The 18771-nt window shown below is 37.1% G+C and overlaps 1 protein-coding gene across 2 annotated transcripts in view; it reads left to right on the top strand.

Annotated features, from left to right (window-relative positions):
- The window catches only part of FER (FER tyrosine kinase), a 158011-nt gene that overhangs the window by 51068 nt on the left and 88172 nt on the right, over positions 1 to 18771 (top strand). For both annotated transcript variants that reach the window (XM_059491724.1, XM_059491723.1), the window contains one exon: positions 2739 to 2928. In XM_059491724.1, the coding sequence (XP_059347707.1) occupies positions 2739 to 2928 (190 nt within the window). The remainder of the gene's footprint in view (positions 1 to 2738; positions 2929 to 18771) is intronic.

Genomic DNA, 18771 nt, shown 5'->3' with positions numbered 1-18771 from the left:
TACAACAGATAAAGAAACCTTTTGTCTGTAGTGATATTTTTCTGATTCTTGTAGCAATCAATCTTAAATCTTACTAATTTGGTAATAAATATTTGTTTACAGTACCAGTAGTGAATTGGAATGCAAGTCCTTTAGGTAATCCTTCATTTACTGTAAAAGTCTTGATGCTCTTTGTTGATGGAATCTTGTCACACGAAACATTGTATCACATTGTTCCATCACATGAAACATTTAATTACCATCTAAAACTTTATGTATCTGTTGTCAGTGTTTTAAATAGATATTTTGATATTTTGTGTCCTTTCTGTGGTGAAGTTCACATGCACTCACAGTGTGTTTTCCAATTTTTGGTTCTTGACCTGTCTTCTTCGCTGTATGCTACTTAAAGGATGAACTATATTTGAAGTAGCTGAGTTTAATGGGGTGCTGTTTGGGTTTTTTCCCCTCACTATCATTTTATTACGAGTTATCACTCCCTGAAAATAGTTTAGACCGTCACTGTGTTTCTTTCTGTGTGAAGGCTTCTGTGACTGATCCTTTAGCAGATGTTTGTGATATTGAGAAGATGATTTCAGTTCAAATTGCACCAGTACCTGTTTCTCTTATTAAAAGGCAGGGAATCTGGCTTAGATGTGTAGCTGTACAGTGAAGGCTTCCCTGAAGTCATCCTTGTTCTAATTTGTCATTGATCATGCCTGCCTCCAGCAAACTCCCTTTTCACCTTTTAGCTGCAGTGCAGAGTTGATCAGGACATTTCAGGATGTTTACTGTCCCCAGAAATATCTTGTCCAACTGTAGCATTGGGTTTAATAATGACTGCATAAGGTCATACCTTATGACAATGTCTTGGTACTATTGTCCCCACACTAATATTCCTTTCCATCTTCAAATGATGATATCACCTTCAACACAGAAAATGTTTAATTGTATTTTATTTATATATGTATATGTCAAGCATACCAACTGCCCTTAAAACATGATAGCGTATTGAATATTGAATAAGGTTTTGGTTTAGTACACCTTTTTACCACTTTCTCACATGTAGCTGTGATTTGCGGGGATCCTTCATAAAAGATGTCACTCTGTGAAGTTGCTTGTAGCTATTACTAGCAATAAGAACTTTGCAGTTTACACTCATGCAAGCCACAAGCAAATTATTTTATAGATTCTAATTCCTCATGCATGACTGGAGTGGCAAGCACTGAAAGTTGGATTTGGGAAACCAAATCAGATTGTAATCCATATTGCCACAGTTCAGAAAGAGACTATCTTATGAGTGACTTTTCAGGGTATTATTATGTCATGTTATTGCTGTGTCCTGTTTAGTTGAGACCATTCTGTGTTTGGGGATGTTACCCCAGCCAGTGTTTATTCACGTAAAGCCTTGCTGATGGTTGAAACTTGTTGTTTTCACATGGTGATGTCCTTTTTCTCTCATAAGGGAGACCAGATGAAAACACATTATCTTCAGGATGACTTCAAAATAGTTGTTCATTTGCTTCTCTGATGCATTTAAATATGTGCAAGTCTATGCCAAATCTCAGTTTCAGATTTGAGAATTGTGTTTGCATACCTCACAGTTACCGTTTTTGGATGAACAATGATTTTGCTGATAGTGAGGAGTTTTGCTTATTACTGACTTGATGTAATATTCACCTGTATCAATATAATTTGTATCTTTTCCTGCCAAAGAGGATTTTATGACATATGGTTCCCCTGTTATTTGAAACCCATTTGAGTACCCATTTGACTGAGCATCACTTTGTGAAGGATCAATCCCTGCATGAACTACTTTTGCCTTATTTTTTTCTTCAAGGGTAGGGCTTGCAGAGGGCTTGTCTTCAAGGGGTTATCCTGAAGATACAGAGTAACACAATACTGTGATTTTTCTTCATATGGTCCTCATTCTTCATAGTTCTGGTCCATTCACCTCCTTTATCTATTCTTGTAGACTGTGAGAACTCAGCATCTCCTCTAGACCACATATTACTGGGCACTGGTTGAGTGCTTATAAGGGTATCTGTATTATACTGTGAGTGATAGTGTCTCTTAGGCAGCTTCTGTCAGTCTTTGGTTTTGGTAGTTGTTTGGGACGATAGAGTCAACTGGGTACCTGCAGATACTCTACGTGCGTGTCCTTCAATATGATTTAATCTCAACTGTCTCAAGTATTCACGAGTTTAAGTGGTATTCAGAGAAGAACTATAAAAATAAGCAGAAGATGAAAAGTTGCTTTTAGCTCCTCATAAAGATACGTTTATTTAGCTTCATAAGACAGTTATAACCCAGTCCAGAAATACTTACAGTGCAGAGGAAAAAACAGACACCTCTTATGTGATGCCATATGAATGCATACTGGATGTGAGGGGAGTTTAATATTGCAAATTATTACTGCAACAACTACACTGATTGGAGTGAATTTCTCATCACTTCAAATCATTATCTAAAATTTACTTATTCTCCAAGGGAGGGGGAGCCCCAGAGTTTATCAATTCAGTCAAAAGTGGATGAAAACAGGAGTTCTACCTATATTTATTAAACATTATTTTTTGTGATAGAGAGAGAGAATGAGTGTTTGCTTTTATTATCTTGTTGCTTTGAAAATTTTCTAGAGTTGCTTCATCTTTGAATAAATGATTATGTTGAGGAGTTGTCATGCTTTCTTCTCCCCAGATTTTATGAAGCGAATAGACTATTTTGATTCATGTACATTGTTAAATTTTTATTATTCTTTGCAGTATTGTACTCTTGCTGAGCCAAAAGCAAGCGCTTGAAGAACTTAAGCAAACAGTCCAGCAATTAAGATGCTCTGAGGCAAAATTTGCAGCCCAGAAAGAACTACTGGAACAAAAGGTTCAAGAGAATGATGGGAAAGAGCCACCACCTGTAGTGAATTACGAAGAAGATGCCAGATCAGTGACTTCTATGGTAAGTTTTACATCTGTTTTACTGAATTGTGTAGCCCTGCCATTGTACTTCAGACCTGGGATCAGAGTATCAAGCTGGGGTGATTTCAAGTGAAAGGGCTTCACGTTGCATTTCTGGGGACTTGTTTGGACAAGAAGTTCAGTTGCATGATATTTTTTCTTTTTAAGTGTCAGTAATGCATAACAATCTGTCTGTGAGGACTTGGATTCGTCTTCTCTACACTTGATGCTTAGATTTTCATTACACTGTTTAACAAAGAAAAGTCTTAACCCTTACATAGATTTAGTATATGTGACTGTGTAGCTGTTGGTAATTTCCTTGGCTGTGTTGAAGAAATAAATTTACAGTTGCATGTAGAAAATTAACAGCAAAAGCTCTTGGAATTGCTGCACATGTTATCTAATTGAGAAAAATTAATGTTATGTACTGTAATTACTCTTGTCTCAAACAGAAATGAACATTGGTTTCTTTACAACTTATTTTTAAGTGTTTACATGCCCTTAATAATTAAAAGGATTTTTTTTGGTCTGATGAGACCTCATATAGTTTAAATAAGTACCTTACTTTGCTGATATTTTCTGTGACTTCCTTCTCTCAGTTGTGTGCATCTATATGCAGAGTTTGTAGGTCAAGTAAAAAGGCAAACAAACAGTACCTGTTTACTGAAGGGGCAAACAGTTTTTGCCTTTGTGGATTAGTTTTGACATGTTGGAGATATTTGTGACTTTTTTTCTTTGAGGTTTAGCCTCACATTCTTTTTGGCCCGTGGGGCAGTAGCTCTGTGAAATGATAATTAAATAGTTATTTCTGAGGGGAGAGATGTTTTTCTTGATTCCCATTCTACAAATATACTTGATTGTCAGCATTCTCTTTTTCCACTGCGTTTTAATATTTACAAGGCACTATGAGATGGTTCTCATTTACACTGGTACAAAACATTATTTTACAAAGCTTTTATGCTTGTCGTGACCTAGAAGGAGTTTAAAAAAGTACAAAATGATGAAGAGACAGGAAGGATCAGGATAATGATTGCAAAAGATTAGGAGGCTTGGAGTCTTTTTGGTGCAAGCTATCCTGTTAGTTACTTAATACCATATCCTGTAGTAGTGTTAGTGATTAGTGTCTGCTAGTATTAGTTGAGATGATGAGTCTAGTCATAAGAGTGGTACTCTTCCCCTTCAGCTCAAGGTGACTGAAGTCTGCTTTCTGGTGTCTAAACCTCTGTTTCGTTGAGTGGGAGAAAATAATCCTGTGTGCTGAGCACAGGCCTACACGGGGCCAACATGACAGAGACACAGCAGCTCCATCGCTGCCAGCACTGTGTCACCTCCAGCGTCACCTTCAAGGTGAGAGGGCTCATCACCTCCAGTGCAGCTGCTGATGGGCCCGCTGTGCCCCAGGGCAGATGGCACAGGGTGGCTGGTTCTGTGCTCAGGGCACGGTGGCCTCTGCAGGAGGGCAGGGGAAGGGCGAACCGAGCCATAGGATGGTTTGGGTTGGAAGGGACTTCCAAGATTGCCTAGTTCCAACCCCTTTCAACACCTTCCACTACCGCAGGATGCACCATTTACAAAATCTTGCCGCTTTAACTCAATGCAAGGTTGCAGAGAAAAGCCATGAGAGCAATTAGAAAAGGGCCTAATGATGAGAGGCAGTCTGGTCAGCTTCTCAGGGAGAAGGTACAACGGAATCAGGAAGTTGGTACAGAAGGAGGCAGAAATATTTAACACACTAAGGTGATGTTGTGTAAGCTGAAATAGGATAATGTTGATTTTTGTTGTTTTATTTTTTAAACCAGTAGGTAAAATTTACTGTTAAGGCAACTTCAAAAAATAAATCAGGTATGCATTTGTATGCCAGAGATAATGTTAACATTCATTTTTAACATGGTTTGTGTACTTTAAGTAACTTGCTCTAGTTTATGCAGTTCCATCTGGCCTGTGTTATCTGAGAGTTCAGAGTGCCTTCACCTTTTATGAAAATAATGCTGATTATTCAAGCTACCTTGAAGAGACGACCTGTCATTAAGTGTGATATGTTAAGATTCATCAGAAGAATAAATTGTGCAGAATTACCACTTTCCTTGCTTCAAGGCAAAGCTTGCCAGAAGGGCTAAGCCACTCTTGCACTCTTATTTTTTGGGTGCCAGTTGTGGAAGTCCTTCTCTTGTGCAGGAGACTGAATGGGACTGAAAACAGGCATGTTTATTTGCACAGCTAAGTCAACTTCAGCATTTACATGTACAGGATACAGCATTTACATGCAGGCCATTGGTACTGAGGCTGCCTTGGGATCAGCACATATTGCCTCAGAAAGGAGATGGTCATGATCTACTGCAGCCTGCACTGGACCCTGTTCATTCTGCTGCTTATGCTGTTTTTTCCCTTCAGACCTGAAGAAGCTCCTGCACCTCAGTAAGGAATTCTAGCAGCTTTTAGACTTAAAAAAAGACAGGAGCTAAGCATGCCTGATGGTGTTGATATTGTCCTTGCTTTCTGAGAAGGGATTTGAGGTGATCGTTAAATGATTTGATGCCTGTGATGTTGGATAAGTCCTTACACCTGAGCTACACGGTAGAAGTGCTGAGAGGTAGTACAGACTCTGGGGCATTTTTCTCTCACACAGCCTGTTCCCCAGCTGGTTGCTCCAGTGAGCCAGAAGTAGTCAGCCTGTTGTCTCTGCACATGAGAGGACTGCTGCTGTCACCCTGCAATGGAGCAGAGAGGATTAAGGTGGTGTTGGGTGGTCACTGTCAATAGTGGGGACGTCTCCTCTCCCACAGCTTGTGCCAGAGCTGTGTTTCCAACAGGGTAAGACTCTGCTCAGGTGCTGGAACCTCTCCTCTTTTAGAATAAGACTGGTTCCTCTTATATCACTGTCTGCCAGCCTGAAGAGTCAGCCTCCATCTTTCTTATGAGCTTCCTTTAAGTACTTAAGGGCTTCAGTGAGATCTTCCTGGAGATCTTCCTTTCCTTCTCCAGGCTGAACAACTCCTCCCTCAGCCTGTTGTCATAGGAGTGGTGCTCCAGCACTATGATCAGTTCAGTGGTTTTCCTCTGGGATTGTTCCATCTCTTTCTTGTCTTGAAGACCCCAGACCTGGGTGCAGTTTTCAAGATGGAATCTCACAGGGGCAGAGTAGAGGGAAATAGTCACCTCCATCATCCTGCTGCTCATGGTGCTTTGAGTGTAGCCCAGGATGTGGTTGACCCTTTGGGCTGCAAGTGGATGGTGTCAGCCCATTTTTGTCTACCAGCACCACAGAGTCCCTCTCTGCAGGGGCTGCTCTTGATGTGCTCTTCTTTCCTACAGTCTGTGCTTACGTTTGGCATCACCCTGACCTGGCAGTCTTGACTATATCTCAAGATGGAAAAATAATGCTCTGATGGGTTGTTTCTGTAAATAAACATAGTGGTGATTTTTAAAATGGGATTTTTTTTATTTTTTAGTAAAACTCCTTAAAAATATAGGGTTGTAAAATATCAGAAACTAAATGTTCTTGCTGGTGATTGCTCATCCTGATTTCATTCAAGAGGATGATTGTTTCTTCGGCTATAAATTAAGTTTTCTCCACTTTTTCTGAGAGCAGTTCATCTAAATGTCACTCTGATACACTTGAATGTAGTTATTTATTACTGTTCAGAAATTAATTGTAAACACTTGTTTTGCAATTTCTTTTTCCTAACAATTAGAAAATCATGGTTGGCTTGTGTTGTCAGCATCCATATGAAGCAAATTTTCATGTCCTCAATTCACAAGTAATTTTTTTGTTTTGTAATTTAAAATATAAAAGATGGATATGCAAAGCAATTTTGTTTCATATCTCCTAAGTATTTATATCATATAAATAGAGCCAATTTCATGGTGGAATAGTTTGCAAATTGTTTTGCTTCCCTTCTTTTACATTAGGTGACTGTATAATAGAATACTAACACAAAGTGAAATTCTGAAATGCAGTTAGATATGTTTTTATAGACTGTATAATGTTATGTGAGTGTTTTTACTTAGTTTCCATGTTCTTTTTTCCCTTCATTAAATGTAGGAAGTTTTGTATTGTGTTAGTGTCTCCCATATGGTTTGCTTTAGTCAATATATTTTTTGAAGTATATTTGCTGTGTATTGGTAGTCATGCACTCATTTAAGGAAAAAAAGAAATCGCCAAGCCATTCTCTTTTTTTCAATCAGGATATATCATGGAGTGAAACAAAAATTTCTGAACATTGCATTTAACAGTTTTATCATTGTATATGGAAAAATGAAACATTTTATTGTTACTAGCAATTATACTTTTCTACTGACTTATCCATGCAAGACAGAGATAATTATAATTCTGATGGCACTAGAAGTTTAAAATCTTGGTTTTTAGCCCCTTAGAGTTATGCATTTATGCCATTCACTATGTTAATGGGAGATTTATAGTTCACATTTTTTTCTGTACTTTAAGTATGAAGATACTAAAGAGAAGCTGGTTATTCCATGTAAATAGATATATTTTCACAAAAAATTCAGTAGTATCCAAAGTGTTATGTATTATGTCACTTCATAAAATTTAACTGAAAGCTACTTGAGCTAACTTTTCCACGTTTAGGTGTTCAGTCAGTGGACGTATGGCCTGTCATTTGTCTTGAGTTACGTAGGGTGTATTTTTGCTGTTGATGTGATCATCAAAGCGTGGCATTAGTCCATGGTAATTCAAATGAAGAAAACAACAGCAACAAAACTTTTATATGTCTGATGATCAGATTAGAAACAAAAACATCATTAATTTTTGAATATTGCAGTACCAGCTAAACATTTACTCAGGTAATTACATACAATTATGATAATTTGCATTTCATGGTAAAGCTTTAAACTTACAACATCAGTATTGCCTTGGAAATTGTTACTGGATAGGGAGTCTTCAGGGAGTTCTTAAACCAGGCAATAAATTCAGTTAATATAAAATAGTAATTAATTTTGCGTAGCAATCAAATAGTGAAATCTCTATACCACTTTAGCATATCTTTTCCTTTTTCCATACATGATAAAAAAATTATGAAGGTATAAACTTGTGACTTTAAGAATATGTGTTTGAAATTAAATACTGTTCTCGCCATAGAAGTGTTTTGTGTAGATTTATTTTGCACACTGCAGCATTTTCCTGGAGCTGGCTGACAAAACTGAGACTTGGTGTGCAAGCTCTGCAACACTTGAGAGACTTGTCAGCAGGTGGAGCTCAGTGCCAGAAGACTAGTTATGACTGAATAAGCCAAAGCTGTTAGCATGAGCTCGGGAGAGATACCCAGGGCAGAAGCAAGCTGAAGCACCATGGTACAGCCGTTGGGATGTTGTAATGCCTTGTGCCGGTAGAGTTCGAGGCTTAAAACTGTACACAGTAGAAAATGGTTTTATCTGTTCTAGCATAATGCTTGAAAAAATACCACAGAAGTTCACCTCATATCTAATCACTTTTGTTTGTTATTCTTTTTAAAAGGCTTCAGAGACCTTATACTTAGTGATTGCCTTAAAAATAAGATAAGCCAGCTTTTAGTGAAGGTTGTGGTAATTAAAAAATTAGATCTCAGTCATTACACAAGGAAAAAACCCCTAAATACATGAAACAGAGCTGAAGTGCTATTTTATTTGTTTGTAAATTATTCTACCTAATGTGAATGTTTTATCTTTCCATCCTTGCTTTCTAGAATCCAAGACACGGTCCTCTAATTAGTATGATCTTAAAATCAATTGCCAGATTCTTGTTCTGCAGGTTTGTATTTGAAGAGAATGTGTTCAGAACTCTCACTAAAATAGTAATTGACAAATCTAATCAATTTGTATGTTTTGATTTTTTCACTGTCAGTTACACAGGTATGAGAGAGGCTTTGCATGAGTTTGCAATTTCATTAAAGATGCTTCATTGCATACATTCTTGATGTTGGATCGCGGGGTCCTGAAACGTAATCTGCTGCGAGAACTACCACACTCTTGGTGGTTCATTTTCCCCTGCTGTGTCAGACTATGCAGGCTCTTTATTTTGAAACAGATGCAAGGAAGTGATTGCCTTCTGAGACAGGCCATTGCAGCAATTGCAGAAAGCAGAACCGTAGAGATAAATTTGTCACGTTCTTACTGATTCAGGAGATACATTCTTATGCTCTGTAATGCATCACCAAACATCTCCCTTATCTGTGTAAGTAATTCTCTACTGATTTGAGGCTCATGACATTTATATAAAACTAAGATTGTATTAGAGCATGGTAGGGGAGCCTTCACAGTAATTTGATTTATATATTTATAACTCTTGTACACTTCCACCATGTTATTGCAAAATCTTAACTTTCTTGTCAATAGACCCAGGGCCAGAGTTAGTCTGTGCAGCCTTGGTATCCTTATCTTTTATTTTATTTTAGTCTCTGCTGAGGAAGTGCTGCCAGTACAGTCATGCTGTAGAAATTTTTGCCTATCTGTTTATTAAAGACCTGGAAATAAACAGTTTTATTTGGTGGCTGCCTGGACAGCTGAAATTCAATTTTGTTTATGGCCACTTTCCAAGCTTGCTGGCTTGGACCTGTGTTTCTGGCATACAACCAGAATTTGACATGGATCAAAAGTGTCCCAAATGTCAGATGCTGTTAGGAAATGTGGAGAAGATGAATTCTATTAATCTTTCTCTCTTAGTGAATATATTCTAGCTTCTTTTCTAAATCTCAACTGCTGATGGATATATATCAGAGGAAGAACAATACAAAAGGAGATGACAAGGTAGTAGGCAGATAAAATAAGTCATGCTTTGTCCCACTGACTGTCCAGAAATTACAGGATAAGAGGTCAGTGGAGCTGTCAAGACTCTTGCCATTGAACATGCCTAGAGACTTATGAAGTAAAAGGCTGGACTAAGTTCGCACACTAAGGCTCAGAACTTAAGTATTTCTTAAGGTTAGCATATTATCTATCAGAAATTTGTTGAGAAATTACTTGGTCTTGGGGAAAATTAGAAGTATAAGCAAAATTTTTGAGGAATTTAAGGAGGTGGATCATTCACAGAAACAGGACTCTAGAATATTTGAAGTGCAGAATTAGTTGACTCTCTCTGTATGAAGGAGAGTTATAAGCATTGAGATACCTAGACCTCTCTTGAGCTGCCAAATATATTTCAAGACCTTTCATTTCTTCCTTGAGGAAGCAGGCTTCACCATAGTAGTGTTCAGAACTGCATACCCACTGGGGATTTGTTATTTCACTATGAATCTTCTCTGTAGATTAAGAAAGCCTCAGAGAGAAGTTTCCTTTCGAACAGAAATCACATAGTAGTATCCAGCATATGTTTCTCTGTGTGCTGGGAGAAAAGTAGTAATTCTTTGCCAGAATCATCATCATTGCCTTCTTGCATCTTTTTCATAGTGATGGGACTGAATTAGTGTGATTGCTCACTTCTCATAGCCTCTAGGCAGTGCACAGGAAGTAATATGATAGAATTTGGCTGCTATAAATCACTCCTCTGCTTTTCTCTCTTCCTTTTTAAGTGCCTGATTAAAAATGCCATTGTCCTTAAAGGCAATTATTATGCTTCTAAAACTCCTAAAGTCTGCTGTAAAACAATTATTAGAATTAGGATTTGTGTTTTTAATCTAGTGTCACTGGTAGTTTTCTGCCAGATAGAAGTGTATGATTTTATGCTTAGCTTCTGTTTTTTTTCTGCCATGTGGGGAAGTTCTTGCCTGCTACAGACTTGAGAAACCAGAATGGCAATCCAGTTTTCAGACCACTGTCTTCAAGTTACAGAGCTATTTTTTTGTTCTCCTTTTTATTTTTTTGGGTTTTACTGCTGCTTTTTAACAGCGGGGTAAGTGAAATAGCATGTTTCAGATAATCCTTTCTTTTTGTTTTTGATCATCTAGCAGTCAGATGCAAAACATTTCTGGCCAGTTTAGGATGCAGGTGCTTGAACATCAGCACTAATGCCCGATTTTAGATTGCTTAAGGCATCCTGCCTGTGACATGAAGCTGTGACTCAAGTCTGCCAATCGCATGTAGTTGTCTTGGAAATCTAGGCCATGAAGAGCACTGGATATTAGTTTTCAAACAGGTGAAGCCCTCTTTCCAACAGACATTGCGGTCATTCCTTGTTCAAAATAGTCTTTAATAGTAGGGAAAATTGAAGTTCTGTGTGAGACCGTGGTAGTCACTGTAATTTTGTCAAAAAGTTCCAGGATACTTATCTCAATTTCTTTTAAGGGAAGTATAGAAACAGGTCATCAGAAAGTTAATTTCTCTTTGGCTGTTGTGTTAGGGTAACGTGATAAAGTCAGTGGCATTTGCGTGAAGAAAATAACAGATATCCAGGAGTTTCTGAAACTGACGTCCTCATCCTAGAGGAAAGAAAGCTTGGAGTATCACAGCCAAGATACGTGGAAATTTTTAATTCTTGGAAAATTATTGAAGGTCTTTACTTTTAGAGCACTGTAGGATTTTGTAGACCAAAAGCAGGTTGTTTTCTGGAAGTTACTGCAAAATATTTCTGCAAGAAAAATGATTTCTTAAATCTGATTTGTTTGTCAAGTTTCTGAAGAAAGTAAGATTTGATGGTGTCTAGAAGCTAGAGCCAGACACTGGCAGCTCAAGAAACAGCAGAGTGTTTAGTCAGGGTCAGAGTGTGCCTAGGAGTCCTATCAGGAGCAAAATTAAAAGAGGTCAGGGACAGTGCTGAGGACAAGACTATCATGTTGGTCCAAAGTCTGTCCAGGACACAGGACCAAACATAGGATTGGAGAAACCTACCGCATAATCATGTAGGACTCATGCAGGACAAAGGGCTGGAGACAGAGCAGTTGTCAATATAATTTCATGAGACAGTATGAAATTATATGAGACTGTGGCTTCATCAATACATGTTGCCACTGTGGTAAATTGAATGCTAAGTCACAGCCTATACGGTATGATAAAAAAAATACAATATATATAAGATATATATATATAATATACAAGAAAAGTATACAAGTAATATACCTGAGCTATGTCTGCAATTTTTTGTTTCTGATGTGCCTCAGAATGACTTGTTTTGTTTCTAGATCTTGGCTATGAATACTAAGATGAAATAAAATCACTTAATGTTTGGCTTTATGTATAATACAAACTTCTGTCATTCTCCTTTAGATTAAATTTACTTAGTTTTGCTAGCACTCTGTAACAATGAGGACTTTCACAATACCTAACTGAAATTATCTCACTCTGGAAACCTCTGTAGCATTTACTTAGCAACTCCTGTAAAAATGAAAATAAAATGGAAACACAAATATATTGGTTTGGGGGGCTCAAATGAGATGCTTGACAGTCTTGACAGTTTCTGAATCATGTTAACCTGAAATTTTTGTCTTCTGTGGTAATTGCTGTTTGGAGCAGTTGAACATGTTGATTTTTGTACTGAATTCAGTGTAATGCAGTACAGAAGGAGTTGGTGTGACTGAGCTGGCCATAGACAATTGTAATGAAAGATGATGCAGATTTTGCATGGCTTTTAAGTGAGGGGAGATGTATTTAGAGAGTTCTAAAAATGAAAAATTTTGAAAGTAACTTCTGAGCTAGAAACAATGAAACAAACAAAAAAAGGTAACTTCTGGTTTATAAAACCGTAAGACTAAAAAAGTAGCTCTGGGTTTAAAAAAACTAAAAACCTTTTAGGTTTGTATTTTGTTAGTCTGAAAGAGAAACATGCATCCTCAAGGAAAATCAAAGTTCAGTGCAGCTGATATAAATTCAGTTTTCTTATGTTAATTTGTTGGTTCTTATAGCATAACACGGAGGTGATGTTTTCTCTGTAGGGGGTGGGAAAAGACAAACCTGCAAGTGGAATTATAAACTTTTCCTACCTAATAGGATCCTGCTATGATGTGGTTGTGCTCATTTAGTGATGATTCAAGTTCCAGGCCACAGTAATATGTGACAACTACATAAGTACCATTAATGAAGGAATGATTTGTTTTAGACTAGTTTTGATACAGGCGAATGAGATAGCTTTTTGACAAAAATGCAACTGTTTTCTTCTTAGGCTGTTTTGTATTAGTATGCAAAGCCGTGACTGTGTGTTGGTCTGCTTGAGACTGCTGCTGCTTTTGTCCATTTGATCTGTTCACTCTATAGGGATTTTTTTTATATAACATATAGAGTAACGCTGGTTTTGTGGATAGTTTTTGATCTTGGTGTCTCAGGAACTGTGTGACAATGAAATTTGTAGCTGAGGCATTGAATCATGTATAGCTATACCTATAAAGTAGAAAATACTGATTTTTTAGGGTGGAGGGGGTGTGGGCACGAAAGGATTTTCTTCTGTAAAAGAAGAGACTGGTCTTTGATTCAACAAGCAGCTTGAGTATGCCAAATAAATATAGCTTATAAAATTTGAGGGAATGCTGCTTGGTTGTTCAGACGCTTTTTAATAACTAATGATTGAAGTAAAAAAAGGAACTCTATTGACTGAACTAATAATTCAAAGTCTTTGCATTACTGTAGAAAAAGTGCTGCCTTGTTTATTTTGTTTCATCATGCTAGATAAAATTTATGAACCTTAGCTTGAATAGTATTGAAATCTTTTATTTGGTACATTTACTAAGACTTACACACTGACTTTGTCCTCCGTGTTTATTTTGATGATGTTTATACTTTCAAAGTAGTCGTGTTTGTGTCTAGGATTTGTAGCTGTAATCTGTGCATGAGTTCAGTGGACCATAGGCTTCACTCAGAGTTGAATTTGAACACTGCCAGTTTTGAGGGTTGGCATTGATGTTGTTCTATTGTTTAAATCGGCAGATAGTTGTTTTTTTGGCACCCTCCGAGGATTACTTATTAAGCCTACCTCAGTTATGATGCTAAACTTATGTTCAAGCTGTCATAAAGTTGGTCCATTATTTTATCTATTAACATGCAGGCTGATTTGTGCATAAACAAGTATCTGTCAAGACCAAAAGTAAACATCACATTCTGACTACCCTGCCAAACAGCTGTCAGACAGAAATACCTGATCAGATTTGAATCTAGGCATACTGCAAGCTCCTTCCAGTTATGAAAGTTTCAGTTTTATTGTTTAACACATCTAATCTAAATGTGGATTTGGCTAAGAACCTGTCATGTCCCATTTGACTGAAGCTCTTCAGGGTCAACTCCATGAAACTTTGTTTTGTTATGATAAAACAAATGTACCCTCTCACAGTAGGATTTTCCAAACAGGTTACAAACACCAGTCCATATTTAGTAATGCTGTTTGTTGGGAGAAGAAAAGGGCTTCACATCCTGCCTGATCACTTAACATATAATGCCATTTCTTGGTGCCTGACACAGCATTTGTCAGGTGGTTTCATTAGAGCCAGTCAGTGAGTCAGCTCAAGCCAGTTAATGAATTATAAGAGGAATCTTGATTAATAGATGCCAATAGATGTGTAGAGGGCAGAAGTGAAGAAATCTTTCTTTGTACCAGTCAGAACACGGTGATGACAAACATAAAGGTAGCATCCCTCTGGTGCAATGACATGGTGGTTGGCTGGGGAGAGAGGATTTCTCTGCTGCCTATAAGAACTTCCTTTGAAGTTGGGGAAAAATTTGGTGGTTTCCCCTCTTCATGCCCCTAGAGAATAGTGTTTTCTGTAGGTTGGCATGGACTTCTGTTGAAGTTGGGCTGCAGGTCCCTGCCTGCAGCCTGGGTCTTGCAGCTATTGGATATTTAGTTTTTGATGTCTTTTGAACCATAGTAGGATTCATGGATTTCAGGATCATGCAATATAGTGATGCTGTTCTTATTCTTTATTCTTTACACGTTGACTTTTGTCCACTGCTTCCCCAACAGCTGTTCAGGTTTCAGCTACTCCAATATATCTAATCCCTTCCAGGAACCAGACTTTCTTGAATTAAATGCCTAAGATCTGGACTCCACCACTAGCTTTGTAAAGCACTTATCTTCAGCAGGTATTGCTGAGTGTAAATATGGCTGAAAACCAACCATATCCATCAGTGTTTGAATATATTTAATGAGATCTGGAAAGACTGTCGTTCGTCTTGTTAGTGAGTAGTGCATTCTAATTAAAATAATTGACCGATGTAGTAAGTGCAGTCACTAACAAATGCCATAGTCAGTTCATGCTATGTTTATAAATACTGCATTTAGATATATTTTGGACTTAACTCCCTGTTGGCCCAGTTGGAAGAAGCATCATCTGCTTCATTTGCTGATGCACAGAGTACTCGCTCCCATAGCTTTACTTTTCCCTTTATGCAGTTGGTACAGCATCCAGTTAGTTGAATCAGTTGTCTTCCCATGTCTTTGCATACAAAATGCTGAACTTAAAAACACATGCAGTCCTTCTTAGAAAACCATGTTTTGGATGGAACCTTTGCTTGAGTTGAGGTCAGGAATTTTTTTTTTTCAGAATTTCTAGGAAGAAACTTCCCAAACTGTCCTTCTCACTGACCTGTTGCCTTAGTTCTCCGTTCCCTGTACTTTACTGGAGCATCTTCTAACTAACCTCCATGTCAGAAATAAATCGCCTGCTTGCAGCTCATAGCTGTAATTCTCTTCTGTGCTGACTTATAATCCCCCCCCTACAAACTGCTATACAGTTTTACTTTATGAGATCACATTTTGTCAAGATACTGATGCCATTGTACTCAGTGAGAACAGAGAAGCTCTGCCTCTGCAGATCTGGAATAAAAGAATGAGAACTGTTTTTGTTTTGTTCTCTGCAGAAATGTGGCTTGACTTCCTGTTGTAGGGTTTTAGTTTTAAAATAACTAACACAGGTTGTAATGAGGAAAGGAGAATGGCTTGTGCTCTCAGTCTGCAGGATGTGTAAGTATATATGGATTTCTGGCAAGCCTGTTACTGTTATTTTAAGTTTGTGGCTAGTAAAGACAATTTCCAGTTCCAGATGGCATTCTTTGGCATGCACACTGCTCTTCAGGAATTTGTCAACATGCTTGTGGTAGCTGTGGATGATCTTCATCACTTCCTTACTTCAGCTGCAGACTGTTGCAGAGAACATTAGGAGTTGAGGTATTTTGGAGATTTATTTGCAAGACTTTATGTTTACCAGTCTGGATCCTTGCGTAAAAATGTCCTGGACATTGAGTTTGTATTTGCTTGGCCTGCTGAGTTCATTGTGTTGAGAACTGTATGCATAGCTTTGTTCTTCAGGCACTTGCACTGGAAAATTTTGCATGCCTCTTGTGAAATGTAGCCTGGAGGTTCTTCACTTGTGGCTTTTTGTTATCAGCCCACAGAGTGGTGACTCTAGTTCTCTTTATTACGCCAGTAGTTGTATTAAAGTTCTTTTGGTCCTTGAGCAATATTTACTGATTTGAAAAGCTTGATGTTAACTTTTTTAAAATTGAAGCCAACTACTGTACACCTAAAACTCCACCATTCTGTTGGGGAAGTGCCGTTACAGAATACTGTAATTTTTGAACAAGTGCCAAAACAACACTCTACCTTTATACGTGGTTTTGTGAATAAATGAGTATATGAAAACTTCAGGACATAAATTTTATTTCCTACGCTAATTCCCATCTCTAGTGGAGGAGTACTGTTTTCTTGGTTGCTGTTTTATCACAATCTAGTTCATTAGAGATGCAGTTTTCCAAGTAGGAGTCATGCTGCAAAACAGGTGTTTATGTAGAAAAAAATCAATTTCTTCTATTACCTTAGCAAGAATTTTCATTCTAGCTCAAGCTTTGTTTTGTTTTTTTTTCTTTTTTAACTTGAAAGAAGGATGGCAAGACCAGTCTTTTTGTGCATAGATGCATATAAGTTCAAAAATATATTGTAATTTGAAGACTTGAGCACTTCAAATGGCAACTGTAGTGTTGATCTTTATTAAAACTCTGGGGCAGCTTGAAGCACTACTACATTTCTCTGTTTTTCTGAGAATTCTGGTCATAAAACCCTGAAACTATTTCAACTGGATGTATGCAGTACTAAAGAATAAAATTAGTCTCTTTGAAAAATTCTCCTAAGAATTTTAACATTGAAATGGTTTGTGGATGCGCATTTATTCACTACTTTTTGACTTGTGGGTCTTGGTTTTCTTGAAGCAGCAGCCAGCAGCACAGCCCAAATGTTGAGCATGTTGTCCTAGCAGATGCTGACCTTCACCAGCAGCCAGTTCATCATAGCATTGTTTTTTTTCATGCCATTGGTTTTTTGAATTATTAGCTGCCAGTGGATGTAAGATGTTTGCTTTCTTTTGTGAACATTAGGTACTGCAGTACAACTATGAGTACTCAGTGCAGTCTGTTTTATGTTCTCCCATTGCAACTTAATGAGCACAGAATTATAGCAAGAGAAAACTTGTGAGTATATTTGGAGATCTGTTACTGTGATGTGGCTCTGACAGCAAAGAAGGAGAAGGACCATGCCATGAAAAGATAGTTCCCTTTCATATATAGCAAGAGCAGTCATATACAGACTGAAATTTAAATTTAATAGTTTTTTATTACTTGAAGCAAGTAAAATGATGTTTTGAGAATTAATAATTTTTTGTAAATTCAGTTAATAATGGCATTGTTGATTAATAACACTGCTCTTGAAATCAGTGAAACAGTTCATATCTGAAAATGTACATACAAGCCTGAGGTTTTTAAAGGATGGAGGTCTTAATTTTCCCTGTTATATGTTTCCAAAGTTAAATAAGGTAATAGTGTTTAAATTTATTTTTAAAAAAGTATTTATTTATTCTAAATTTGTCCATCGGCTTTCAAAAGTTTTAATTGGTTTGTTAAATTGCCTTTATTGATATCAGGTGTAATTTACTTGGCATCATTATGTAATCAATGGATAGAAGTGTCTTGGGATTTAGTGGTGTAGAGATACAGTCATTAAACAGAGAAGGAATACTTAATTTTGGGGGCCTATCTGCACTGCAAAAACCCTTGTCTGGCTACCTTTTCCTTCCACAAAAACAGTTTTTATACAAGATCTCAGTGCCTCAGCTTAGGTGTTGAGGTACATTTAGTCATCTTTTTCTCTAGAGAGCCATTGACATTCTTGACGATAATTTGCTGAAATCCAAGTATCATCTTTTTAAAAATAAAAGTGCTGTTAGGTGTATATAAGAGTTAAAATGGACTGTGTTTCTGGAAACATTATTGCTAACCCCTGTTAAGAGGTGCTTGACTTTCGTTAAGACATTTAATACATGTTCATGTGTTTGGAAGATTTGCTAATTATTTAAAAGATGAAGGTGACATTTCCCTGACATTTCATATGTAGCTTGAAAAATTAGCCTTCTGAAAGTCTTAATTAAAACAGAAAACAGAGCAGACAACTTAACTGTACATTCTGTTATGATAGATAGGGATTCAAAAAAGAGAGTGAAGGGTCAATCATATTGTAATATCCATAATTATTTTTTAAAAATTAATCTATTTACACAGAGTGTTTGCTGATAGCCAAACCTTTCCTAGGTAAAATCTGCCAAAGATTTTTCAGGTTTTTGTCTCCAAATATTTCACTAGTCTCTCGCTTAATACTTTTTCTTGTTGCTGTTTGTAGCTACTGTTGTAACTTCAGAATCTGATATATAAGAAATTAAATACATAAAAGTAATCATAAGAGAAAAAAACTTTATTTTGAATGAAAACAAATGTTTTTGATAGTAAGTTAAATAAATCCCTGAACTTTTTACAAAATGTATGTATTATTTTTAACACCCTTGTAAAAACTTTTAACATTGACATTGTATTGTGTTACTACATTCCTGTATACCAGCCTGTAGTAATACCGCCTGATTTCATATAAACCATTAATAACTTCTGATTTACCACTCAAAATAACATCTAAATGTTCCTGGAGATGTGAGGTCACTAGAAGTGATCAAAACCAAAA

This window comes from Ammospiza nelsoni, chromosome Z (assembly GCF_027579445.1).
Source record: "Ammospiza nelsoni isolate bAmmNel1 chromosome Z, bAmmNel1.pri, whole genome shotgun sequence".
NCBI lineage: Eukaryota > Metazoa > Chordata > Aves > Passeriformes > Passerellidae > Ammospiza > Ammospiza nelsoni.
Note: the sequence above shows the minus strand (reverse complement) of the source record. Positions and strands in the feature narration are given on the sequence as shown.